Genomic DNA, 27,829 nt, shown 5'->3' with positions numbered 1-27,829 from the left:
CCCATCCCTCCACTTCTGCCGCAGCCCTGTACTGCTAACTTAGGACCTGGTAGGACCTGTCCAACCCTTTCCTTTTCGTAGAGCACTATGTCCTCTGGCTACATGGTTGGCAGTACCATGTAGCTTCCCCAGTCCCTGAGTGCTGTTTTGCTGGCTTACACTGTCAGGCACATATCAGCCACACGGGGCTTGGCCCTCTGTACACTCAGCGGTAAACACCGTGTGCCTTACCTGGTACTGTCTACTTGGCCCACTTCTGGATGAGACCCTGCCACCCTGTATCCCAGAATCACTGACTGTCCTGACACCAGACGGCTCTCGTTTAAACACTTCAGCGATCTACTGCTTGTCCCTGGGTGGTGACCCCAACCTTTCTGAAGTGAACTATCTTCTCAGTGTACAGAGATAAAACTCTGTCTGTAGTAGAATTTGTGGATGAAAAGAGGCTTGGTAAAACAGGGTCTGGGATACAACAAGGGCAGAGAGCCTACCTACCACGTGTGGACCCAGAGTCTACTGACTTCCTAAAGCAAGACAGGGGCAGCAGGACTTTAGGACACCAGGACAGCCACCTGCTTGAGAAACCAGAGAGCCTGGGAAACTCAACACTGAACCTTTCAGCACCAGACCACCCCCTCCAGCATGGAGGCAAGGCTGCTCAGGTTCTTCTCCTGGGGAGCAGAGAAAGAGGGGAGCAGCTGAGGGTGGGGCCTTGCTACATTCTCTTCTCTTGCAAGAGGCACCTCCTGGGCTTCATACTATCTGTGTTCTATTCCACATACCAGGGTTTCTCTAACCACCGTACTGGGAGGCCCATTCACATCCTTTAAGTCCAGACTTGAGGAATAACAGTCTGAAAATCTGTATGTCTAGCACTTGCTATACCTGATGTATACTAGACACACGCCCAGGCCTGAGGAGCCAGCCACCGATAAACCTGGGCCACACTCACTGAAGCTGATGAAACACCCAGAACGGTGACTGTTGCCTTCAGACCTTCACAGGTTACATCTCTTGGCTTCTTGGGTCCCGGTTCAAGGACAGGGGCCCCGAAGGTTCACTTCTCCTCCTTTAAGGCCAAATCCGGGGGCTGGGGGCTACAAGTCAGGTCACTTATCAAAGCCAAGAAACGAAACAAGAACTTACTTCTGCATCCACTCAATAAACTTCTTCTTTGTTCTGAGCGCAGGCACCGCTTGCTGCTCGCCATTCTTAAAATACTTCAGAGTAGGAAACGCTGAGATGTGAAACCTTTCTGCCAGGGCCTCGTTGATGGTGGCATCGACAGCTGCAAGGACACCAGAGCTCTGGGGTGGGGGAAAGGCCAACCATGCATTACAGCCTCAGAAGTGGTGCTGCTGGAGAGAGGAGCCCAAGTACTGGCCCAACCCTCCCCGGGGCCTGCCGGGACATATCCCAGGGATCAATCAGACCCTGACACATGCCTCACTTCATAGTGAACCTGCCTCACCAACCATGCTTGGCAGAAGAGGCCCTGCTCCCAAGAGTCATCATGGGCCCAGAGTAAAAAGAGGGATAGGCAGGGGTCCCCCAGTTAGCTACTGGTACATACATGGTCTTATAGGCTTTCAGACCTATTCAGTCCCTGGGAGGGACCATGTCTGACCATGATGATGATGTCTTTATTACTAGGGGACATAGAGCTACTGCACACCTCCAGGGACAGGGAGAGCCACTTTTGAGGCTTATAGAAAATCACAGTAACTCTAGGAGCCAGCTCAGTAAGAAAGGAAGTTTACCTCAGCATCTCCGTGGAGGACTTCGGCCGCGCTCTCAAACTCCGGCTTCATTTTCTTACAGTGTCCACACCCTGTGGGGAGAGCACACAGAAAGGTCTTCTCATGGCACGGAGGCCCTGGTACCTCTGTGCTGCCTCCCTGAGACTGGCAGGGCTCACTCCCAGAATCTGGGTACTGAGAGATGGTGACAATGACAGTCAGCTCAAGAAGTCTTCTCCTTAGTCTATGGGGATGGACTGAGGTCATAGAGACCAAGGCACATAAACAAATAAGTATATAAACAGCGAAGTAGCACATATCCAGGCCTTAGTGCTGGGCCCTGGAGAAGTGCTGCCTGTAGGCCCTTACATGAGTCCTACATGATAGGTACTGACAGGGCCACTACTCTACAGGTGGGAAACTGCAGCACCAGGGTGGATCGCTGCCTGAGATCGACCAGACAGACACAGTCAGAGGTGTGCTGTAACACCCAGCAGTGCAGCCGGAAGCCCTGGCTGCAGATGTGGCATGCAGACATGGCATACACTTCCTGGTACTGTGTTGCAGTCACTCATCATCTTTCCCGGGCTGCAGGGCGGAAAGAATCATCCGAGGGAGCAAAAATATGGAAAAAGTTAAGTTCTGAATACCCAAGGGAGAAGGTATGAGGCACAGGCACGGATCAGTCCAAACCAATGTCACTTCCTGGGGGTACAGCCTGCTCTTTCCTGACACGTGCACAAGTGTATCTAGGTGTCATAAAGAACAGAATCTCACACATTCAAAAGCAAACAGGGGCCAGTGAGATGGCTCAGCAGGTAAAGGCGCTTGCCACCAAGCTCGATGGCTTCAGTTGGATCTCTAGGCCCCACATGGTAGAGGGGGAGAATTCTATAAGCTATCTCTGTAGTACACGTATGCTACATGCACGCATATACACATGCGTGAACACACACAAATCTACGTTCAAAAAAGTTAAAGACAAAATAAAAAAAAATCTGCACTTAGTGTGGGTAACATAAGGGGATCATCTATTTGCACTTGAAGAGTGGTTTCTGGCTTTGGAAGCTGAAGAGACTATGTGGTGAGGAGGCTCCACAGCTGCAAGATGCCCTCAGAGGGAGCCTCGCTGCATGGGGACCTGACACGAGCCAGCTGAGATACGATGTTCATGGTCAAAATGGAGGCATTCTACAGTGCTAAGGGACCTCTAGGGGCTACCTCCAGCCAGATGCTTCTTTTTTTTTTTTTTTTTTTTTTTTTTTTTGGGAGCTGGGGACCGAACCCAGGGCCTTGCGACTGCCCCATTCTCAAGGCTGACTTCCTCTCAGTAGGCAGAGTATAGCGTTCACCTTGTACAAGAAGAGAGTTAAGTTCAGAGGCATTCAGAGGCATTCCTGTTGTTGGGGCTGGGTCTGTCATAACCGAGCCAGGCCTAGAGAAGAGGGTAGGCAGCAAACTTGTGCTTCCAGAAACAAGCTGGCTCAAGAGGTTCCCCAAAATACTCCATGCCCTCAATGTGATGTGTGGGGTGCTGGTGGCAGGGCCTGGGCGGTGGGATTGTAACTGAGGTCAGCGGATGGAAAATGGAAAGGCCTACTGACAGGAAATTACCATTTCTTTCTAACTGTCTCAGTCAGTGTGGCCGGATCCTTGAGGATGAGGGCTTGACCTTGTACTACCTTCATGCCTTTATCCCGTTTCTGTCCTTTGATGCCACTGCCCTGCTGGGGTGGAAAATGTACTCTATACCACCTGCCAGCTTCTATCAACAGAGGCCCAGAGGCAGCAGGCTCAGAGACCAAGAACTGACTCACTGGCAAGAGGGGCTGTGATCGGCCCGAGACCCATAGCGTCTGTGCCAGGCATGAAGACGGCTAAAAACTCTAGATTCTTCTGCTCACACACACGACTCTCTGCTCTACGTCCAGCCTTGTCTCCCAGGGCAGAGTAAGGAGGAGTTTGTTTTCTATACACAACTGTTAAAAGCTATCCCAGCAGCCGCAAGACACAGGACAGAGATCAGCATTTTATAACTCTAGGACATGGAAGGATCAGTCCTCCAGGTTCATCACAACCCTCCACCCTGATGGATGAGGCTGAGTTGTGAACCACCCTGTGGTCCCAGCTGGTTTGGCTCCCACTTTGAGTCTTTCTAGCTCACGTCAGCTCCACAGACTGAGCTGTTTTTCTTCCAGTCATAAAATACTTCTTATTCAGATTATTTCCACGGCATTTAATTTTAGGTTGCCTGTGCTATCTCCTGATATTTATGAGCAGCCAGGGTCTCTTTTCACAACATAAATCTTATCATATTCCCTTGCTTTTAAAACTTAGCAAGGGCTTTCTGCTACAGGTGGTAGATTAAAATCTAGGCTCCTTATCATAACTATAAGCCCTGTTCCACCTGCCTCCCACCTGGCCTCCCACCTGAGGTCAGGTCACTTCCTCTCATCTGTTATGATACAGTCTCTCTCCTGTCGCATCAAGCTTACTTCTACCTCAGGACCCTTGAGTGTGTTCCCACAACACCTCAAATACTAACAATGCCTACCCCCCACCCAGTTCATTCATTCATATATATATATATATATATATATATATATATATATATATATATATATATATATGACCCACCAACCCAAAAAGGCTTCACCCCACTGTTCTCTCTTCTAATAGCCAGGTTTCCCCTAACTTTATTCAATCGACCCTGTGCGATCTGTTCATGTGCATCCTTTCTCCTCAGCTGGAAGGTTAAGTTCATTCAGGCAGGGGCTTCTATGAGCGAGCTGTCCATCTGGTTAAATCTGGTGTGAGGCTCCGTATTACTTGAATGAGACCTCAGGGCTGCACTGTTCAGGTTTCTACCTGTGTATGGCAGTGCTATAGATAGGATAAGGTCCCCCAAAGGCCTGTGTGTTAAAGGCTTACGCCCCACTTCACGGCACTTTTACAAAGTGGCGAAGCCTTTAAGATGTGGGGCATAGTGGACCAAGTTAGATCTCTGGGATGTGCCCTCAAAGTGACAATGGCCGGAGGCCTGTTCCTCTTCCTGTTTCCTAGCCAAGCATGAGGAAAGAAGCCGCTGCCACCATACACTCCAACCACCATGTTCTGACTCACTACGGCCTAGAGCAGTGGTTCTCAGTCTTCCTAATGCTGTGTCCTTTAATACAGCTCCTCATGTTCTGCTGACTCCAACAATAAAGTTATTTCATTGCTGCTTCATAACTGTAATTTTGCTACTGTCAGGAATCATAATGTAAATAGCTAATATGCAGGATATCTGATATGGGACCCCCAAGCATGGGTTGAGAATTTCTGGCCTAAAAGTAATGGGGCCAATGAATCATGGACGGAGATTTCTGAATTGCCCCTTCTCAATTTTGAGGTTGACTATCTCAGGTATTTTGGTACAATGATAGAAAACTAACACAAAAGGCTCAAGTAGATGTAATCAATGTTTTATGGTCAGGGTACAAGCCGTTGCTAAAGTGACTAACACCCCTTCTTGGCAAAGTGGGTGGCCAAGCTGCTCACTGTACACACACATTCCCTCCTCACTACCAGAGGGCACTTCTGTTGCCCGTTCCCAGTCTTGATGATGTCTGCAGAGATCTCCAGCCTCTGCATGCTGGTCTACGACAGCTCACTAGAAATCACTAAGGCTTTCCATTCTAGCATCTTTCCTTCTACTCACCAAGAGAAGGTGACAGACAAATGGGTTCAGACAGTTTATGATAAGGGGCTCTGGAAGGCCCAGACAAAGGGAAAGTCTGGCTTAGTAACACCTTCCTTCTAAACAACATCCATTTAGGGGTGGGGGGCGGGGAAGGGCTGTGGTGATACAGTGTCTGTGTTACCCCAAGTCCCGACCTCCTGGGCCTTGCCTTCTGGGCGTCCCCCAGCTCTGTGAGCTGCAAGTAGTCAGAGGAGTGTTAGATGTGGGGAGCAGGGCTCTGGCCTGCTGCATTAGTGTCCCTACTGTGATATGACAGGTCATTAAGGTTTACGGCCAAACTTCCTTGTTGAGTTTTTATCGTCCGTGTAAGCATGCTGCTAACTCTGTGGTTCGCAGAGGTCTCATACAAACAGCTCTATCCCATTTGCCTTGGGTTCCGGGGGTGCTGGCCTCCTGTCATCCCCAAGCCCCTAAGCCCCCCTAGATTATACTAAATTCACCTCTACTGACAAGTGTCTTATAGACTACCACCGGCTTCCCTGGACTCTGAAAGCAGTTTCTATAAAACTCTCTCGTAGCTCAGTTCAGTGGGTTTCCTACCAATGCTGGGAGAATCACTGATACTTGGGTGCTATCGAGAGCCACTGATTCCCTGACCCCTTGGGACCGAGCCACACCCCGATGGACGGTTCTATTTATCATAGCCTTCATCCTGCAGACCTCCCCCCTCCCCCATCTTTTATGTTACTGTGAAATGCTGATAGCAAGCTTTAAAATTTTTATTTGCAGGTTTCAATCCTGAGGAAATAATCTGACATGTGGATAAATATTTATGCATGAAAGTGTTCTTGGCAGGCCGGTTTATAATGGGAAATTCAGTAAACGACTCAAAGTCTCAACATTATGTCGCTGGTTAAGCAATTTACGGTGCCATTACATGATGGGACATCAGGTGGCCACCAAAAGCACAAATAAAAAGGTGTTTTTAGTAACATAAGAAAATATCAAGAAGACAATGTTATAGGGAAAAGATGATTAGGTAAATAAAAAAGACACATACAAACAAAATAACAACAACAAAAACCCCCACTGAAGGTAAAGTTCCTTCCCCTGGCACAACAAACAAAACCTCAAAAAGAAAAAAACCAATGTTACATCGAAGACAGGACAATGGTGTCTTATTCTGGGGTGGATAAGCTAAGGGAAGGAAAAGTAGATCCCCCCAGCCCCCAGAACGGCTTAGTACTGGGGCATGGCTTCCAGCACTGCTTGGGTTAATTTTTATCCTGACTCCACTGGTTTGGTTATATGACCTCTGGCAGGTTCTTTGGCCTGCTGGTGCCTGCCTCCCTTTTTATGAAACGGGAATAATGATATCAACCTGACAGGATATGTCGTACAGATGAAATGAGGTAATATATGAAAAGTGTCTAGAATTAACACCCGATTCGTAGCAATTACTCAGGAAATATTACAGCGTGGCTTTGTACAAGGAGAAGCACCCAGAAGCAAGCTAAAGAACATCGGAGATGAAGAGGAAATGCATAAACAGATGAAGAGTAATATCCATGATGACAGAGCTCTGGGTGGAAGGACAGACAGCCCAGTGGGAAGCAGGCAAAGAGTATGAGGTTGGTTTCATGGAAGAAACTTGAAAGGCTGGAGCACTGGCTTGGCTCTTAAATGCCCCCTAAAATCTCAAGTGTCCAGCCGATAGCGTTGTCAAGAGATGCAGAAACCCCTGGAGGTGGGATGTCCTGGAAGGAGTAAGGTCACTGGAGACACACCCTTAAAGGGTGTAGTCCCTTCCTTTCTCTGCTTTCCCCGACTACCTCAGTCTCCTCCAGCACGTACACCCTGCCACGATGTACTGTCTGACAGAGGCCCAGAAGCAACAGGGCTAAGTAACCAAGGACTAACGATCACCACTGAGACCATTCACCTCCCATCTTTTTCATCTGGCTTTTACTAGGAACGTTTTCAGTGACGGAAAGCTGGCTAACAGAGCAGGTTACCCCATGGAAGGATGTTTAGTGTCTTCAAGCAAGGAGAGCTGTAGGCGAGCTGCCCGTTAGTGAGTTTAGCAGGGATGACAAAGGCCGGGAGTATCTGCCTGTATCCCCTCCTTCTGCTGCGCTGACCTCGACTTGTGACAGAAAACAACCTACAGGAGGGAAGGTTTCTTTTGGCTCACGGTTTTCAGGAATTCTGGCCCACTGCGGAAGTGAAAGCCTGGTAGATCAGGCTCTCTCATGGCAGTGGGAATGTGGGAAGGAGGCTGTTTATAACGGACCAGGCTGCAAAGAGGAAGGCCAGAATGAAGGCCCGGTGGGGTAGCTTTCAAAGGCTCAACCTCAGTAGCTTGTTTCTAACTGCTAGGCCCCTGCCTCCCACGGCTTCCCCAAACACTGCTATCAACTGGGGACTGAGCATTCAAAACATGGGGTTGTGAGGGACATTTCAGAAGGACTGCTGCAATAAGACACCATGACCAAGGCAACTTACAGAAGGAAAGGTCTGTTTGAGCTTATGGCTGCAGAGGGGAAGATAGAGCCCATCTCCACCACCACCACCATCATCACCATCACTACCACCACCACCACCACCACCACCACCACCACCACCACCACCACCACCACCACCACCATCATCACACCACCATCATCACACCACCATCATCATCACCATCATTATCACCACCACCACCACCATCATCATCACCATCATTATCACCACCACCACCACCATCACCACCACCACCTCCACCATCACCATCACCACCACCACCACCACCACCACCACCACCACCACCACCACCACCACCACCACCACCATCATCATCCATCATCACCACCACCACCATCATCACCACCACCACCATCATCACCACCACCACCATCTCCACCACCACCACCACCATCATCATCACCATCATCATCACCACCACCACCACCACCATCATCACCACCACCACCATCATCACCACCACCACCATCTCCACCACCACCATCATCATCATCATCACCATCATCATCACCACCACCACTATCACATCATCGTCATCACCACCATCATCATCACCATCACCACCACCACCATCATCACACCACCATCATCATCATCATCACCACCACCACCACCATCATCATCACCATCACCACCACCACCATCATCATCATCATCATCATCACCACCACCACCACCATCATCATCCATCATCACCACCACCATCATCACCACCACCACATCATCGTCATCACCACCATCATCATCACCATCACCACCACCACCATCATCACCACCACCATCACCACCACCATCATCATCAAGGTGAGGAGCTGAGAAAGAAAAGAGCTCAGCTCTTAAAGCCAGCAGAAACCAATGAGCCAACTGGGAATGGCCAGTGGCTTTCAAAGCCCCAGAGCCTATTCCAGTCCTACTTCCTCTGGTAAGACCATACTGCATACAGCTACCATGACGGACCACAATGCATGAGGGGCCATGTTGGTAAGGCATTTGCATTCGAACCACAAACCACAGCACCAAGGTTGTCAGGGTTCTGACTCCGCCACCTAGGTAAAGGTACAGTAAAGCATTTCTGGATGTTTCTAGAAATCTGTGGTCCATCTGTGGCAAGCAACTCCACTTTGTCAATTAATCCTAAATATTTAGCTGTGGCCTCCAACATAACGTCCAAAAATGTTTCCTGTGCCGTTTGAATGGTAAAGATTTGAGGACAAATGTCTATCACCGGGGGATTTGTTTAAAATTTATGGCATATCCAAATTATAACACAATGCTTGGTGCTTAGATTTAAATGTCAACACTTACATCTGCAGGAAAACATCAGAGCCTACTGGTAAGTGAAAACAGTCAAATCACAGAAAATGGATAAAGACTGTCCCTGCTCATATAAAATTAAAAAGAAGAAAGGGAAATTCCATAATGTAGATGAAGAGTTGCAGAAAGAGGAGGCGATGCTGACATTAGTAGTGTCCAACCCTGGGGTGGAGAGAGGGCTTCCCACTGTTTGCAGTGGACTCGTGCAGCCTGTGAGCTCTGCGCTGTCAGGAGCAGCAGGGGGATCAGGGGGAGCAAGGGGAACAGGGGCAGCAAGAGCAGCAGCAGCAGCAGCAGCAGCAGCAGCAGCAGCAGCAGCAGCGGTGGGCGGGGGAGCAGCAGTAGTAGCAGCAGCAAAAGGCATTACTGTTATTCTTAAATTATTTGTACACTTAGAAAAGCAGCAGCAGCAGCAGCAGAAAGGCTCTTAGAGCAGGACGTACACAAATCTATATATGCGCTGACAAAAAGGCCAGTTTTAATGTATGTAAAAGCAAGGGGGGGGGTCTGGAGCCGTGACTCAGTGGTCAAGAGCATTTGCTGTCTTTGCAGAGGGACCAGGCATGTATACAGTACACATACATACATACATGCAAGCAAAATACTCATACATATAAAACAACCCAAAAAAATTTTTTAAAAGAGAAAAATCTAAAGCAAAAATATTAGCAAAATGATGCTTTCAAATGGAGCAGTCCTGACTGGAAATGGAGTAGAAGCAGTTTTGTTCTTCTCGGTCATTACTATTTCTCCATACCATGGAGCTTCTTTCCCCCAGGCATTCCAGGAGAGGTACAGATACCCACTAGGAAGGGCCTGGGAGGTGAGGCTCGACAGAAAGCCTTGGGTTTGACCCCTTGAACTACAGAACTGGATGTAGCAGCTAATGCCTATAACCTCCACACTTGAGAGATGGGAAAGGAAGGTCAGAAGTTCAAGGTTATTCTTGATTGCATTGGAAGTCTGAAGCCAGCTTGGGCTAGAGACCCTGCCTTTAAAAAAGAGGAAAGGGGGAAAAAATGAAGGAAGAAGGAAAAGGAGGGAAGAAGGGAGGGAGGAAACACCAGGGAGAGAAAGTGAGTGACAGCTGCTTGACTTCTTGCTCAGAACGAGGCAGACATAAGCAGATGGCACTAGAGTGTGGCATTAGCCAGCACCTGTGGCTGTGCCTTCTACAGACCCTGCTTTGCCCGCTGAGGGCTGAAGTGGGCCTAGACTTCCATGATGCAGCATTCATGCTAAGCCCTTCATGGGGCCGGGGGGAGGTCACAGGCGAGGCTTAGATGGCAAAGGAAGAGACACTCCAGGGCTGCAAAGCCAAGCTTTGCCAACACATGAGCCTATCTCTCTCTCAGCCCTTGGCTTCCATTTGCACTGTCCTCCACAGGAGGTCCAATCTAGTTCCTGGAGAGTAAGGCCCACGGGGCAAACCTGGCCGTAAGCCACGTGGCTACAGCTGGTCCATGCAGACTGCCCAGGCATCAGCTGCACTGGGGTGTCTGTATGGCTTGCTGGGAGGGAGGGAGGGAGGGAAAACCAGGAAGCCACTGGGCGAGCTGAGGCAAAAAGAAGTAAAGAAGATGGGGGCCAACAGAAGTTTCATGGTCAGTCCAACTACAGAGGATTGACAATATACGACGACCAGGGCCCATATGCTCATCCCTCTAGGAGCTCAGGAGCGTGGCCCACAGGTACCAAACACATGCCATGCCATGTCAACCTAGGGCTGCCAGGATCTCCTGCTTGGGTAAGCATAGGTCGGGAGGAAGGCCTTCTCTCCCTAGCCATTCAAGAAGAGCCCAGGGCAGAAACAACCATTGTGTCAGCTCTTAGCACATGTACAGAAGTAACACTGCAAAGCAAGAATGGAGGTCTCACAGGGTCCGCTGGGAGTAAACTGAACCTTCTTCCCCACAACCCTGTACTGTTTATCTATAAAACTGCTTAGAGCCATTAAAAACAAGTTTGCTTATTATTTTCACATAACCCCACTCCCCTTCAGTCTACTGTGCTGTTTTTAAAAAGTCAGCTCTTTCGGCTGGAGGTCCTTTAAGCCAACAGTAAACCTTGCAATTCTGAACTCTGTCTTGATTCTCACTGCTTGGTGTTTAGATTCACTCTCCTGACAGGCCCAGCCACGAGGCACTGGATGACACTACCCCCGTCCTGTTCCGTTCTCCCCTTCACAGTCAGAATGGCAACTCACTTATTGAATGTCTCCCTAAAAGAAAGGCGTGCTCACTCTCTGATCCAGGAACCCTGCCCAGGAACCAAGCCAAGCAAGGCCATCAAAGCTCAGCAGACCCCGTGGTTTGCTGTGGTGACAGATTCCAATTCTGTTTGCCTACGTCTTTGAGAGGGTCTGCCCTCCGGCCACTCTACATGGCACTACCGACTTTCAGGGTTCACTGATTCTCCAACCTCGTGACGGGGTTTTGGGAGCACTTTGGCTCAAAGCCCAAAGCCAGGCAGCTAAGAGTGCTCCCCGTGGATCCCACCCTGAGCTCTGACTCTCCTTTCCACCACGAGGTTTCAGCCCTTCCTAGGCTGAAAGGCACAGTTCCCAGCAAGGAAAGAGGGTCTGGAGAGAATACTATTTAAAGCAGAGTCATTGGCGTCTAAGGGGTCATCAGCAGGCAGCTCATCCAGAAGTGAACCTCGTGCTCCTGCATGAACCCCTCCCTCACTCTGCAGGAAAGCAGGGGTAAGTACAGCCAATGATTATAAGCAGACGGGGCATGAGTGAGCACCCTTGAGTGGTCAGTAGACGCCTGAAGGAGAACATGTTGCAGCAGCTGCCTGCCCAGCCGGGATGGAGAAGCAAGCAGGGTGACTTTAGCCCTGAAGACTCGCTTCTCTCCACAACACTGAGACAGGCCGGGGAAGCATATTGTAGCTTAGGGGTGGGTGGGGATGGAGGCAGTGCTGCCTGCTGTCCAGGCAGTGGCGTCTCTAAGCTATCGCTAACCTTAGGGATCCCCTTAACTAAGCGCCCCTCTGTCCCCCGACACCCATAAGGTCTTATTCTGTAGCCTAGGCTGGCCTCAAACTCCCCTAGGAGCTGGGATTACGGATGTTTGCTCCTCTGACACTGTCCTTAATCAGCAGGGTCAAAAGTCTTAGGAAAAGAAATGTTTTTGAGCTTTTTTGTCTGCTTTCTAGAACTAGAAACAAACCACAGTAAATGTCTTTCTTCTGGAGTCTCAAGAATTTAGCTTTGTTTGTTTGTTTGTTTTGTTTCTCTGTGTAACCCTGGCTATCCTCGAACTCTGTTCCTTTAACGCACAGAGATCTGCCTGCCTCTGCCTCCCAAGTGCTGGGATTAAAGGCATGCACCAGCCCCATCTGGCCGAATTTGGCACTTTTAAGAGAACAAATAAAATGTTAGGGGAATTCATAGTAACAGCCCCTCAAAGAGTCAGGATAGACCTTGTTGTCACCCTCCCTCCCATCCCTATTCTCAGGCCACCAAAGCAGCACAGGACTCACAAGCAGTGGTTAACCTGTGACGATCTTATCTGCAAGGTGGTGCTAATCAGTCTCATTTGGTGGCACTGCGGGTAAGATGAAAGACGCCCCATCCGGCATCTGTTAGCACGGGCACCTTATGCCCACAGGATTAACCAACCATGCACCCTCCTCCTCCTCCTGGAGTGTGTCTATAGTTCTATGCCTTCTCCCCTCTCACACTGTGATGCTGCAATTCTGGCCCTCACCTGTGAAGCACAGAATTCTTGCTTTTCTTTCTTCTCTGTAACTTCACTTATGATCACTGGACCCCCGGAGCAGGAGACTACGAGGGCACAGCACCTCACATGTACATGGCATACCTAGTCCCAGGCCACTCAGTTCATCTCCTATTGGGTGCAGCCAGCCCTTCCCACACAGGGCTGCCGTCCGTCCTTGGCTCTCCCTCCCAGGAGCAGCCCCCTCCTCCTGAAGCTGCTTATTCAACCTTCTGTTCTCCACAGCAGAGAGGGCACGGACTTAGAGAGAGAGTCAAAGCTACATACCTTCTAGCCACTCTTGAGAGCACCAGAGATTGGGATGCTCTATGATCATTGCAGTCTGAGATGGGACGGATGAAGCAGCAGGGGGCGCTCTAGACGCTGGCCTCACTGCCTGTTCAGCTACCAAGTCAAGGCAGGCCCTCTCTTGTTACCTTGGACTTACCCTAGGTAAATGGAGGGCTGGGACTGCTCTAACACAGTATGTATGTAACTTTCTGCCTGCAGGTATGCCTGCAGGCCAGAAGGGGGTACCAGATGACATTACAGAAGGTTGTGAGCCACCATGTGGTTGCTGGGAATTGAACTCAGGACCTCTGGTAGAACAGCCAGTGCTCTTAACCGCTGAGCCATTGCTCCAGCCCCTGATGGGGGCTTTTGTGCCGTTCTGATGGAGATACAGGACAGACGCATGAGCTGAGGATAGACACCATGTCAGTTCCCACTGCATCTCCTATCTAAGGCCCAAGGCAGTGTCCTACTCTGGGGGAGGGGGAGGTAGGGGCAGCAGCGTTCCACTCACATGGGGCGTGGAACATGACGAGGACAGAGGAGTGCTCCTTCACAAACTGGTCAAAGTCTTCATCGGTCAGGTGATAAACGGAGCCGCCCTCATCTGCCCAGGGAGTCTCGGGGACCTGGGGCTGTGGCGGCTGTGGACTGGAAGACCAAAAAACAGGCAGAGCTCAGAGCAAGCCCTGGCGTCTGAACAGCCTTTACAAAATCCAGCCCCCTGGACACATAGCTCCCACACCAAGGCCTTTTATACACTGGAAGCTGGACCTGCAGACGGATGGAGAGGGGCTGCCCTGCCCATCTCTGCCTTCTCCCCAAGCAGAAAGATACTTGATACCCAGTGTACATGGTGGCTGTCTGCTACAGCTTTCTAAGACAGCCCAGGGAATCTTATTTTCCCCAGCAACTGGAGGGGTTGCTGGCTTTTTCAAGGTAGTGCAAACTTCCAGCCAGCTGGCAAGAGCAAACAGGAACGGGCACAATGGCCACTGTGGAAGCTGTGTGTCCTGCTCTGAGCCACCTGCTCTAGTAGGACACAGGAGGAGGGAAGGAGTGAGGCCAGAGGACTGGTGGAGCAAACAGAAGGTGTGAATGAGGGGAGAGGTGAGCACTGAGACAGAGGGAAACCAGGTTGGTGGAATACACCCTGCTAGAATCTACTCTACCTTATCAATCCTTCTAGAGGCCCAGAACAGACATTGCTAAAGCTCTCAGAGCAGTCAACCCACTGGCTGCAAAACCCTGGCAGTTACCTGATCTTCCAGAAGCCTGTTTGCTCCACAGAGAACCATACATTGGTGTGTCTACAGCCCCTAGTGCTAGGTGGAGGGAAGGCTCCCAGGTAACAACTTCCCACCAGAATGAAATGGCTGGTGACAGAAGACCCCTGCTGCTTTACTGCTGAGTACTTTTGCCAAAGCACCTCAACTGCGCTTTGGAAAAAACCTCTTGGATGACAAATGTGAGAAGACAAGCACTGTTCCTTGCCTGTAAGTGCCAACAGCAGGGAACACTGTAGAGCTCTAGCAGTCAGGGCTGGAGAATTAATCAGGGAGCCACGTGGCTCACACAGAAGCAGAAGCTGGGTTCAGAGTCTATGAGGACTATGCTGGCTCTGTAGACTGAGCTGCCCTAAGAGCCTCAGTCTCACTGGTCTCCAGAATGAGAGGGGCAAGCCTTTGGTCCATGCTTACTCAATGTCAGATTGTAACTTGCCTGGCAAAAGTGAGGGTTCCTGAAGAGATATCTTGAGCCTCTCAATCTGACTACCATATTTGGAACAAGGGAGTCCAGAGACACAAGAATTTCTTTGGAATCTCATGCCAGGGAAAAGGAGAGGGTGCTAGTTGGAGGGGGAACCGGGCTCCCTTAAAGAGATTTCGTACAGTTCTACAGTACAGACTGAAGCCCAGATGACGATGAGGTGACAGTTGGCAGGACCACAGTTTGACCAGGACTGCTTACAAGTATCCTTGGCCTTCTATTTAAACATTCATCTCACATCAGAACCCCAAAGATAGACTGGGGTGTAGGGTTGCTAAATCCCTTTATCCCTTTTTCCAATGGGGCAATATTGAAAAAAAAAGTCTCCCTTTTCTGCTTTCCACTTGTTTATTTTTGTTTTTGTTTTTTGACAGAAAAACAGTGTCTTACTATGTAGCCCTGGCATCCTACAATTTGCTATGTAGTCCAGGTTGGTCTCGAACTCACAGAGATCAGCCTGCCTCTGCTTCCTGAGTACTGGGAGTAAAGGTGTACACCACATCAAGCTGCTTTCTACTTTTAATTTGGCTCTTTAATCGACTTACTGAGGACAGGAGGTAGGACCTGACTTATGACACAGGTTATGATCCCCAAATTCTATAACGAGATCATACTGGTGGCAGATTCAAGCATTGGAAAATCACCAGCCATGTACTAGTTCCATGATACCTGGCTTCTTATATCTGGGCTAAGCCACTAACCCAGATGAATGTCTACAGGAGTCACATGTGGTGGTGACACCTTTAATCCCAGCAGAGGCAGGCAGACCTTTATGAGTTTGAGACCAGCCAGTCTACACAGCAAGTTCAGGCCAGCCAAGGCTACACAAGGAGGCTCTATTTCAATAATAACAACAACTTAATTTTTAAACGATATCTATAGCAGGTGATTTGCCAGGTAGAGAGTCGGGATCTGGGAGTGTGCCTGCCTCCAGGGGAGGGCTAGGTACACTGCCGACCTTGTCTGTTAGTAGAGGGCTGAGGACTGAAGAGGAATGTGTGTTCTTCACACAGAAGCATGGACAGACTGCTGGTCACGCACACAGCAATCTATAAATTATTAGCGCTTGTATAAAGAGGGGAGGTAAACACGATACTGCTTTTATCTGCTATGAAAAAGAAGACTCTGAGACCATAAAGAAACCAGCTGAAGCCATCACCTCTAGGTGTGACGGGGATAACAGGAAGGGAGAAAAGGTCAGAAGTTAAAGCTTCTCGATGCATACTTGAGTATCTTAGATTTGTAAAAAAATTATATGAATGCGATCTATTTAAAAAAAATCAAAGTAATTTAAAAAAAAATTCATCAAGAGTTTTTGAGAACCCAACAACATGAGATACAAAAGCTATGATGTCTTGGCAGAGTGTTAAGATAGAGCCTGAGAAGCCTCCAGTTTTGAGACCGTATGTTGCTCTGAGCATATAACCCACTGAGATGAAAACAATGGGAATACAAAGCAAGGACTTCACGACGATTTCAGGAGCTGGGGAAAAACAATCACCTGGTGGCCGGAGTCACACCCTGGAAGTCGGGGTACAGCTGGGCTAAAAGTGGGGTATCACTATAAGCTGATCCTGAGGAGCACCCATGCCACAGACAACTGGGAGACTGTGGTCAGGAGAGCACTGCAGGAGGGGTGCACCTGAGGAGAATGTGTGGAAAAGAGGGGGAAGCGCGCAGAGGCCCACACAGAGGGGGAAGCGCGCAGAGGTCTGCATGGAGGGGGAAGCGAGCAGAGGTCTGCATGGAGGGGGAAGCGCGCAGAGGCCCACACGGAGGGGGAAGCGAGCAGAGGCCCACACGGAGGGGGAAGCGAGCAGAGGCCCACACGGAGGGGGAAGCGAGCAGAGGTCTGCACAGAGCGCCTGCCGGAAAGTAGAAGGTGCTATTCAAGGTCGGCCTCCCCAGGCAGTTAGGCTGGCTCTCTACAAACAGGGGCTCCTCCTCTCCTTCCTACATCTTGTTCCCCATGCACAACAGACGTCTAATAAAGCTCGCTGGGTAAAGAGTGAAGAAACCTGGCTGCAGGACATACACACAGGCGTGTGAATATCTGTGAGTTCCAGGCCAGCCTGATCTACATATTGAGTTCCAGGCCAGCCTGGTCTACACAGAGTTCCAGGCTGGGATTACACAGTGAGACCCTGTCTCAAAAACTAACTAGCTAGCTAGCTAAACAAACAAACAAACAAACAAAATTTTAAAAAGCACTTCAGACTCTCTGAAAAGGGAAATTATAATTTATTTTCTATATCTCCGAAGAGAATGAATGCCAGCCAGTAGGAACTCCAAAGAGCCCTGCACAACTATCCTCAGGAGACAACGGCAGCAGACAGCAGCTGTGCTGTCGCACCGATGACCCCAGGAGCCTAGGTAAGCAACTTCAGCTTAAAACACCTACTGGACAATGGACCTCTCGCTGGCCTTTTCACAGCTATTTCTCACGCTCTTCCAGACAGGCATGGGCAGGAGATGCTCCTACCTAGACGTTCCTGGGTAATCATGGATAATTTGAACTCAAAACAAGGCAAAGGGCTGGGGTTATAGCTCAGTGGATAAAAGTGCTTACTATGCAAGTGTGAAGATCTGGGTTCGAATCCCCAGGCCCCCTAAAGGAGCCAGGCATGGTCTCATGTAAGTAATTCCAATACTCTGGAAGGTGGACACAGGAGGCTCATGGCTAGCTGCCGGCCTAGCTCTAGATGTGTTGAGAGAACCTGTTGCATGGGTATAAGGCAGAGAGTGACAGAGCAAGACAATCCACATCTCCTCAGGCCTCTGCATGTGCATTTGTACCTGAACAGACCACATACACACATACACACACACACACACACACACACACACACACACACGCACGCACGCACGCGTGCACATAACACACTCTTAGAAATATACCCAACTTGGGGGTTGGGGATTTAGCTCAGTGGTAGAGCGCTTGCCTAGCAAGCACAAGGCCCTGGGTTCGGTCCCCAGCTCCAAAAAGAAAAAAAAAAAAAAAAAAAAGAAATATACCCAACTTAAAAACCAAGAACAGTGCGGTAAAAGACACTATGGGGAACTGCTAGGGCATGCTTCCTGTTTCCTCAGTACCTTCCCAGGACTCTGTTACTTTCAGCTGTTCTGAAGATCAGACAGAGCATCTGTCTCGGGCTCCAGGGCTGACAAGGCCACCCATAAGCTCATCTCGGGGAGACGTGTGAGTCATGGATGTAGAAATACAACTCGGAGCAGCAGGAGGCAAGAACACTTGGTATCTGCTAATTCAGTTTGCCTCTGGTTGGTAGATATAGGCTTGAGTGTACAGCTCGGACAAAATGGACAACTTCTACAACCCTCTACCTGCCTGCCACCCCCAACTCAGCAGAGGTGATGAGACCTCGAAAACCATGAGGGCAGGTTCTCTCAGGCTTTGGACATCACTGGTAGAAACAGCCAGGATAGATATACCCTGGTCTTTTAACTCTTGGTTTTACAGAGACCCTGGAGAACAGCTCAGCACCAGGGCGGTATGTAAGATGAGGTCCTCTATTGCCCACTAGGATTGAGGGAACTTAAAATACAAGAGACAAGGAGGAACCACATATGGAGCTGGATACACAATGGAAAATCTAGAAAACTCACCCAACTATCTCTGGCACAGAGCGTCCTTTAAAATATCTTTCTGAAAGAAACAGCTTACTTGAAAACCATAAACTCAGAAAAACACTTAAAAATTCAAGGTAGTTGGCCACACGGGAAGAACACGCCTGGCTCTGGCTGGGGCATGAGGTCAGCAGCTGACTGCGAGTCTTGAAAGAAGTGGCCGATGTCTTCCTACCTGGATGGGGGAGAGCATTGTGGTGTCCCCAACACTGAGTGCTCACATCTGTCTAGAGGGTGGCTGCAAGGAGCCCCAAGTTTCCCTTCCTGGTAGTGCACAGCCCGCCTCTCATCCTGAGACGAGAGATACACTGGGCTGACAGCAGGGGCTCCTGATCCCAAGGAGAAGAAAGGGGCGGGAAGGAGAAGGCATGGTCAGGAGAGAGCTCCAGGTAGGCAGCCCTGGAAGTGGACAGATCAGGTCAGCGAGGGAGGGGAGGGTGGGGGAGGGGAGGGAGGAGATAGGGAAGGAGGGGGTGGGAGAGAGCAGATGGGGGTAGAGAGGCAAAAAGAGGCTGAAGGATACATGGCAGGCAGCAGGCAGGCTCCAGTGGAGAGATGGCGACCTCCACGATGAATCTCCACTGATGAGGAAACCCCATGTCTAGGATAGCTGGCCGCTCTGACCGCATCTCCCCCACCCCCAAACAAAATCTTATCCTTTGAGAGAAAGAGGAGGGTGTTTTGAAATGAGAAAAGGTTAGAGACGGGGGGGAAGCAGGCAGATTTTATGCTCCGGTGACAAATGAGATTGATTGCTATTTGTTGAAACCTTTTCCCAAGGCGGACGGAGATATGTCAGGCTGTAGGGAGTACACGCTTATTATCAAATGAAAAAGGGAAATAGGAAAGTGAAGGCTCAGGCTGAGACAATGAACACACAGTAACAGGGAATGGCATTCCCGGGCAGGGGCTGAAAATGAAGCAATGGACAGGGACCAAGGTGTGGAAATGCTTCTAGAAGATAAGAGCTACACAAACACAGGTGCTTCATCTCCTGGGAGTTCAGAACTCCAACAGAAACCCTCAGGGTTTTGTCTTGTCTTTTAATACAAAAATCCATCCTTTTCACAATTTCTGAAAATACATGTCTTGAACCTGTAACTAATAACTACTCCCCTAACCCTGGGGTTTGCACTCAGGGTCCCTGAGGTAAAGATGCCAATATATATTAATGAGCTGGGGACTGGGAAGGGATAAACTCTGAGTGGGATCCCAGGGCATCTCCTGGGGAGCTGGGTCATCTGCCCAGCTACCTACCGTCTCGGGCAAGCTGCTGTGCCCCTCCACCTATATTAGTTAATTCGGCCATGAAACAAGATAAAAACATTCTTCCCGTCAGTCCTACAGGGAGTACTGCACGAGAAGCTCTACCAGGTGCTTACAATGAGGTCTGCCACAAAGCAGAACCCCCAAACTGCAGCTGCTATTCCTACATGTATGCACAGATCACCACAGGAGAGCAGGGTGGGCACTGGGGAAGGGTAGCCTGAAGGCTCCAGGAGAGCTCCAAGAAGGCTCTGGGGAAGCTAGGTTTATGTCCAGAAGAACACCCAGTGGAATGACGGACAAGACACGGCAGCTGGCCTGGCTCACATCGGCTAAGATGTGGGATGGTGTGGGCAGAACTGTGGGGTTTGATGTCCGGAGATCTAATCATAATCATATTATAAAACAGGGCTTGACGGTTGCCACGAAGCAGGGCCGGGGAAGGGGTGTCTCAGAGTCGAAGGCACTAGAATGTTCCAAGACTGGCTTCACAGCATCTGACACAGTGTTGTTTTTTAAATAAGCACTTAAGTGACAGTCCTATTTTCAGAGAGCACTCCACTGAACTCTCTCAAACCTGACATGCAGGGTGAGAAATACCTCTATCCCTCGCACAGTGCGGGGATAATTGGAAGGAAAGACTTCTGACTTGAGTATGTCAAGACAATGGACAGGTTAGATACTCCCTCCCCATGAAGTAAGAGAAGGAGGGGTGGACTCTACCAAGGCCCCATCACCACAGGTCAACAGCTCAGCAAATCCTCATAGCACCCCCTACCTCAGATCCCCATGGGAAAGTCAGCCATGCAGCCTTCTCCCTCCTTGACCTCTTCTCCAGCACAGCCCTGTGAGTAAGGGGCTGCAGCCCTTAGTACCCAATCCCCAGTGGACCCGAACACAAATGCCCAACTCACTTCTTCAACCACTCCACGATGTCCTCAGCCGTGGACCCATAATTCTCGTACTGGAACAGAAACCGTCCCTTCCTATGAAAGGCAAAGAGACAAAGAGGCTCAGCGAGTGACATCAACGCCATCAGGGGCAGCCCTTGCAGAAGCGATCTCAAGACTTACTCAAAATAGCAGATGGTGGGGTAGCCACGCACATTGTACTCCTCCTTGATGTTCTCGAACTCTGGGGGGTAGACATTCATCCCAGCCAGTACCTGAAAGGACAGAGACTGGTCTCCAACCTGCACCCATCCATGCACAGGACAAAGCCTTGTAAGCTGGTGTGCAACCGGATAACAAGGCTGTCTGAACTAGTCCAGACAACAATGGAGAGCTTTGGAAAAGCCAGGCACCTGGGTTCTTAGGCTGCCCTCCAGATATATGCTCTTCAAGAATGTACAAGTTTGGCCTGGTTCTTCCCCTCATCCCCATGGTTCCAGAATTAAGACTCAGACTCAAAATATATTTACAAATACCTTGGCCACATAGCTAGGCCCTTCTCTGACTAGATCGTAACTTAAAATAACCTGTTTATTCTAATCTTCATTCTGCTACATGACTGGTTATCTGTGCTCAGGTACTGTGTATTTGTCTGGTCACATCTTCCCGGGCGAATCTCCCCTATCTGCTCTATCCCAGAATTCTTTCTGACTTCCAGATGTCCCACCTTCTATTCTACCCTTTCCTATAGACTGTAGGGTTTTTAATTGACAACTGGGATGTAAGGATGCATCTTACAAGTTGCAGAAACAGTGGCTTTGAACACACTGAGCCTCTCTATAAGGGCCTTGGACATCTTCCTGGATATTTCGTGTCCCGTCTTCCTGGCCCACCTAGGCTTGGTACAGTCATCTCAGACTCTATTTCTCATATGTGGGTAAGGAGACCATGGTTCTCATGGTACATAAGAGATGAGGTATCCACAGGCCACTCCTGAACTTGCCAAGTGACCCACCCTCTCTCTCCTTGCAAGGCCCACATCCCTGAATTGGAACGGAGAGCCCGGGTAGCAGCGTTACTGTTATGTATCTCAGTACTAAGAACAGCCCAGAATGCAGTGTCTCCTGAGATGTCCTTCCTACATGGGGCTGGATCGGGTGTTTTGAGTCTATTCTCAGGACAGAATGTTGTTGAATGACAAGAGACGGGAAGGCTGCTTACAGAGCAGGGCAGCACAGAGGTGAAGGGAGTGCACAAAGGAAACTAAACATCACTGATCCTAACACACAGACACACAGCAAAGGAGCCTGGTGACTCTGGCTGGCAATGAACTGATCTTAGTGTTTGTATCCATTATGAGCTGTGTGGCTTCTGGAAAGTCACTCAGCCCCCCGCCCCCCAAGGCTCCTTGTTTGAAAAGCATAGGTGGTGTGACTCTTAAGGAAACAGAAGGTGACAAGCCAGGTCAAAGATTTTAAACACAAACTGGTATTCCATGATGTCAAAGTCCTATTTCCTACAAGTTTTGATTGCCCTGTCGTGCTGACTGTGCCTTCAGCCCCTTCAGCCCCAGAGGCATCGAGTGTATCTTTCTAAGTGTTTTAAATACCTAGCTTAGTACCTGGCATACAGCAGATGTGTAGTAAGTGCTTGCTAATTCATCAGGGTTTCCCCGCCAAGGGTTTTGGGGTGTTGTAAAGAACACAAGGGTAATCCCAAAACAGACCTGAGCAGAAGCCCCAGAGCCTGTCCTCTAAAAGCCACTGTGCTCACTCCACTCCCCAGACTGACTCAGTCTGTTCCAGTAATATCTGTCTACGTCAGGGTTCTTTCTTCCCGTCTAATTGATCTCCCTCACGTCAGTGTACGTTTGCCACAAGATTAACAGCACACATCCTCTCCTTTCATCGCATGGCTTCTCTGCACCAAACTTTGCAATCCTTCTGAGCACAGGCGGAAATCCAACTCTGCACTCAGCCCATATGCTCCCTGTCTCCATTCTGAGTCCTTCTTTCTTACAAATCTCTTAATTGTACACCTGCTAAACTCTGTTTTGTTTTGTTTCTTTTAAATTTACCAAGGAAGAAGACAATCTAAGAACTCTGCACAGGAAGGAAATTGGCCTGTGTGCCTACTCAGACACCTTGCAAAGCGTGCATCATCTTTTTATTCAACTGCTTCCTCCTCCTGCTGCCCCTCCACCACCTCCATCACCATCACCTCCACCACCACCACCACCACCTCCACCAGAGGCTTGGAGTAGTTTGTACTATGAGCTCCGGACAGACACTGTCTGTCCAAACTCTCCTCCTAACCTACACATTTCCTCTGACACGGCTCAGCTGCCTCTCTTGTTCCTTAGTTTCCTCATCTGCAGCAACTCAGAGGCTTTTGATGATTAAGAGACAACCCAAGTAAAATCTGTTTAAACTGAAGATGACTTAGGTGTTTTTGTTTATATTACGAAGTTTATAATCTGTTCACATTTCCAGAGCACACACTGTCACAGCATTGTCTGGGTATTCTGGTCCCCAACTGATTGCTGAAGATGCCAATCCCTTACTGTGTGGCTACCACTAAAGATTCAGTCCTCCATTTAGGAAAAAAACAAAACAAAACAAAACAAAAAAACAATCTCATCTCCCAGGTCGACTTTGCAAACACCGTTGCCTGGGGGGGTCATTTAATTTCCAGATTCCGTAGCACTGCTGGGCCATTTGGGTGACAATGACTAGTTAATAGGGGTGTGTTTGTGCGTGTCCACACTCACATGCACTGTGAGTCTCGCCATGTAGCTCTGCCTGCCCTGCAATTAACTATGTAGACCAGACTGGCCTTGTCCTCAAGAGATTCTCCTGCCTCTGTCTTGCTGCCACTACACCTAACAAGATGTGCACTTTTTGAGCAACATGTAGAAACACTTTTAGAGTTAGAGTTTTTGAGGTCAAGAAGGAACAAACCGCTCCCGGGACAAGGATAGGATAGAGGCCACAGTGTCCAGAGAGCGCGCAGTCAGTATATTCTTCATGATTAACCCTGGCTAGGAGCAATCACAGAAGCTGCACAGTGGGCATAAGCTCCTGCTTCAGGCAGGGTCAGATCGCCAATGGGAAGGAAATGCAAAGACACAGCAGCACACGCTCTCCCCACCCACTCCATGGAGCAGGAGAGAGGAGGCTATAAGCGAGTTAACCAGAGTCACTTTGGAAAAGGGTTCAGTTGCAGAGGCATTTGGGACTCCATTCAGGTGTGGCAGAGAATTACTGCGGTCGAAGAAAGCATTACTGTCCAGCTGCACTTCTGTGACATACAATCATTCCTCGGTATCCAGTGAAATTAGAAAAAAAAAACACCAGGATACAGAAATCTTGGCATTCTCGTCTCGTCTAGGAAAGGGATTAGCATTTGCATATACCCTATAGAGACTCTTTCATATGCTCCAAATTATCCCCCAAACAGAAGACAATACAGATGTTCAACAGTTGTGATAGGATATGGCTTAAGGGAAAAGTCTGTACATATTCAATATAGAAGCATTTCCCCCCATATATCTTAGATCCGCTATTGGTTGAACCCACAGATGCAGAGTCCCAGGATACACAGGGTGAATGCACAGGGCAGGGCAGGTTGTCAGGGAAGAACTGTAGGTCAGGGGGACCTATACAAGGGGATGTCAGGAGCCTTCAACAACCATCTAAGTGGCCAAGCCGAGCCCGATCCAAGATGGTGGATGTAGATAATGAATGTTTGCTGAGGTGCGGGTCACACTATTGAAGAGCTAGGAAGCTCAGTGAGGGGCCTGAAGGAGGCAGAGAGAAGCTGAGTTTTATTTTAAACACTGCATCCAGGAAGCGAGGGGGAAATCAGACTGTAATGCTGTGTAAGCTATCAGACATGTGGTACTGGAGCTTAGAAGATGAGCTTGGGCGGAAGCGAGGGCACAGAGAAGATCAGGAGGGAACTGACTAAAGCAAGACAAGGGAAGCACAGTGCCAGGCACGGTCTGTGCACTGCAGAGAGAATGCAGGCCTTGGAGGCACCTCCTCCCAGAGAACCTGAAGAATGGTCCCAGGGCAGTTAGGAGGAGGTAGAGGTCCTTGCCCCATAGCTTACACATTTGTTCCTCACAACCCAGTGGGCCAGCATCCTCCTCATCCTCATTTAGGAGCTAGATCAGTGGAGGATCGAAGGCTCAGAAACTCGCTCAACAACTCCCAGCTAGCCAATGAATGAGCGCGCCAGCACCAACCTGACCTGTGTAAGTCTCTTACCAGGCCTGTTCCACTTTGGTTTCACATCCGCTCTGCCCCATCATGGCCAAGGCTAACAATAAACTGGAGATGCTCAAAGGCCCAGTGGGGTCGTGGATAAGGGCAAGGCCAGGAGGGGAAGCACACTTATGCAGCTGAACCAGGGAGCAGCCCAACAGCTGACAAGTAAGTCAATTAGTCAGCAGCAGGGAGGACTGATGCCCATAACTCATCACCTCTCAATGCCAGTGCCCAAGGGTCAGATTTGAGTTTGGAAAACGGCAAAGGCCACATGTCACTGCTGATCTGGCGTAACTTCCTGTATAACATCATCAGGTTGGACACCTCCCAAGCTCTGTAGCAGGAGACAACTTCTGACCCTCATCACAAGGCACAGTCAGACAAAGGAACTCAAAGAGGACAGAGATGGAGAGGAAGGAGGCTGGATGCTCTGGACCAGCTGGAGTTTAGCAGTGGGGAGAGCAAGCTTTTGATTCCTGAGGAGAACAGTCTGTATCAGCCCCGCTATGCTCTGTGTGCACAGGCAGAAAGCAATCCAACACCTCTGGGTTGCTCAGTCCACCACTCCTGTGTCTGGCTTCTGGGAAGGTCCCAGCCCAGAAACTGGGGCTCTTCCCACTTTAGGTAACTAGTGAAGGGACAGAATGTCACAAAAGCCGCTTTCCTAGTAAACTAAAGTAGAAACAGAACAAAACAAACCTCAGAGAAAGGAAACACACGAGAAAGGAAATGTGAGTTAATAAGACAGAAGCCCGGGGCAGAGGTGACTCCCACAGGGCCTTCACTCCACTGCTTAATTCAAGGACAAGCTTCCCTGCTTTTTGATAATGTCACTGCAACCTTTTAATTCAGTTCTTCATGCTGTGGTGACCCCCAACCATAAAATTATTTTCATTGCTAATTCATAAGTGTAATTTTGCTACTGTTGGGAACTGTAATGGTGTCTGTGGTTTCCGATTGTCTGAGTTACTGCTGTAAACAGATGCCATGATCAAGGCAACTCTTATAAGGACAATATCTCATTGGGGCTGGCTTATAGGTTCAGAGGTTCAGTCCATTATCATCAAGGCAGGAACATAGTAGCATCCAGGGAGGCATAGTACAGGAGGAGCTGAGAGTTCTACATCTTCATCTGAAGGCTGCTAGCAGAATACTGGCTTCCAGGTAGCTAGGATGAGGGTGGTAAAGCCCACTCACAGTGACACACCTGCTCCAACAAGGCCACACCTTCTAATAGTGCCACTTCCCTGGTCAAGCATATACAAACCATAACACCATGGTCTTAGGTGACCCCTCTGAAAGAGTCATTTGATACCTCACCCTGGGGTTGTGACCCACAGGTTGAGAACTAGAATGGGTAGAACTGGAATGACAACTTTTAGATCTCTAGATTGGGCTCAGGAAGGAGGTATAGGTCTCTTGAACACAAGTATGCTTCAGAGCCAATATCACAGAACAACCTTGGCCAAGGGCAAAGTCCCTATCCTACAAGTCTCCTTCTTACTGTGTCCCTACCTTAATAACCAATACTCTGGATCCCTTTAGAAGGAGAGAATATCATTCTAGATAAACACAGAGCCTAAAATAAAACAAACCCAGGAGTGATACCCTCCACACTTCCTCATTGGTCAGCATGGACTGGGTACCTTCTGTGCCCCGTGCTGACGAAACACCCTTGACATGAACATGGCCCCTGCTCCCAGGAAGCCCACAGATCATAATGATATTAAATTATAATGTGATGTGATGCAGAAATAGAGGTGGGTGGCCCTGTGTGTGGAGCACGGACAAGTCCTGTGGCAGTGTGGCCATGTCTGGGAAAAGTTCAGAGGGTACATGTGGCTGAACCTGGCTGGGGGGTAATTCTTATTCTGATTGGAGGCTTGAGTTATTTATTTGTCAGTTCTACGGAGTTTGGAAATTGAGCTGAGCAGTTCGAAGTGTACAGGGGCACAGGCAAGGAGAACATGGTGGGTAATTAAGTCTTTTCTCCAGGCTAAATAATCTTAAAATATGGTATCTATTGAGGCCCCAAAAATGTGCAGTGAAATTTCCCTAGAGTGATATATATGTACCTCAAGGCCAAACGTCTTCAGGCAAGCTACTAAAAATTCATTAGTGAGAACAAGTACGACCACGGTGTTGCCCCAGAATGAGGTCACAGAGAAAGCAATGGTTCCTGTAAATCAACCCTGCGGCCCAATTGCGGGCAATCCCCCTGTCTACGTGATGCAGCTTACATTGACTTTGAACTAATCCCCACTTAATTTGATCCATAAAGATTGGGATGCTGTTTCAAGACTTCAGATCTCCTATAATGGGATGTGGGCCAGACTCATTGAGATGGCTCCTCTGATAACCTTCTGTGAGTGGTGTATAGATTTTTCCATGCTCCTAAGAACAGCAGATTCTTTGCTTGCTCCCACCGAAAAACGCTTCATGGTTAAGTGCAGAAATGGACAAACGCACCAGAGGAGCAGTCAAAGCAGGTTAGGTATCTGTACACCCAGGTTCACAGTCTCATTCGTGACAGCCAAGAGCTAGAACCAACTCAAATATCCAATGAATATTAAACAGATAAGCAGTGGGTGTGTGTACATGTGTGAATATTACACAGCTGGTGTGTGTACATGTGTGAATATTACACAGCTGGTGTGTGTACATGTGTGAATATTACACAGCTGGTGTGTGTACATGTGTGAATATTACA

At 49.0% G+C, this 27,829-nt stretch overlaps 1 protein-coding gene and 1 long non-coding RNA gene across 8 annotated transcripts in view; one reads left to right on the top strand and one right to left on the bottom strand.

Moving 5' to 3' along the window:
- Pdia5 (protein disulfide isomerase family A, member 5) overlaps positions 1-27,829 on the bottom strand; it is a 114,935-nt gene that overhangs the window by 39,707 nt on the left and 47,399 nt on the right. For 4 of the 7 annotated variants that reach the window (XM_063270642.1, NM_001014125.1, XM_039088495.2 and 1 more), the window contains exons 9-13: positions 21,032-21,123; positions 20,873-20,944; positions 13,792-13,928; positions 1,761-1,831; positions 1,147-1,307 (exon numbers count right to left, since the gene is read on the bottom strand). In XM_063270642.1, coding sequence (XP_063126712.1) covers positions 1,147-1,307; positions 1,761-1,831; positions 13,792-13,928; positions 20,873-20,944; positions 21,032-21,123 — 533 coding nt within the window. Of the gene's footprint in view, positions 1-139; positions 1,308-1,760; positions 1,832-13,791; positions 13,929-20,872; positions 20,945-21,031; positions 21,124-27,829 lie in introns of those variants that run through there. The other 3 variants (XM_039088496.2, XR_005491040.2, XR_005491041.2) reach the window with 3 other exon arrangements.
- On the top strand, positions 16,994-23,257 carry LOC120095661 (uncharacterized). Its single transcript, XR_005491353.1, has 3 exons — positions 16,994-17,102; positions 17,310-17,420; positions 22,930-23,257. It is a non-coding gene; the product is annotated as an uncharacterized LOC120095661 (long non-coding RNA).

This window comes from Rattus norvegicus, chromosome 11, assembly GCF_036323735.1.
Source record: "Rattus norvegicus strain BN/NHsdMcwi chromosome 11, GRCr8, whole genome shotgun sequence".
NCBI classification, from domain to species: domain Eukaryota; kingdom Metazoa; phylum Chordata; class Mammalia; order Rodentia; family Muridae; genus Rattus; species Rattus norvegicus.
Note: the sequence above shows the minus strand (reverse complement) of the source record. Positions and strands in the feature narration are given on the sequence as shown.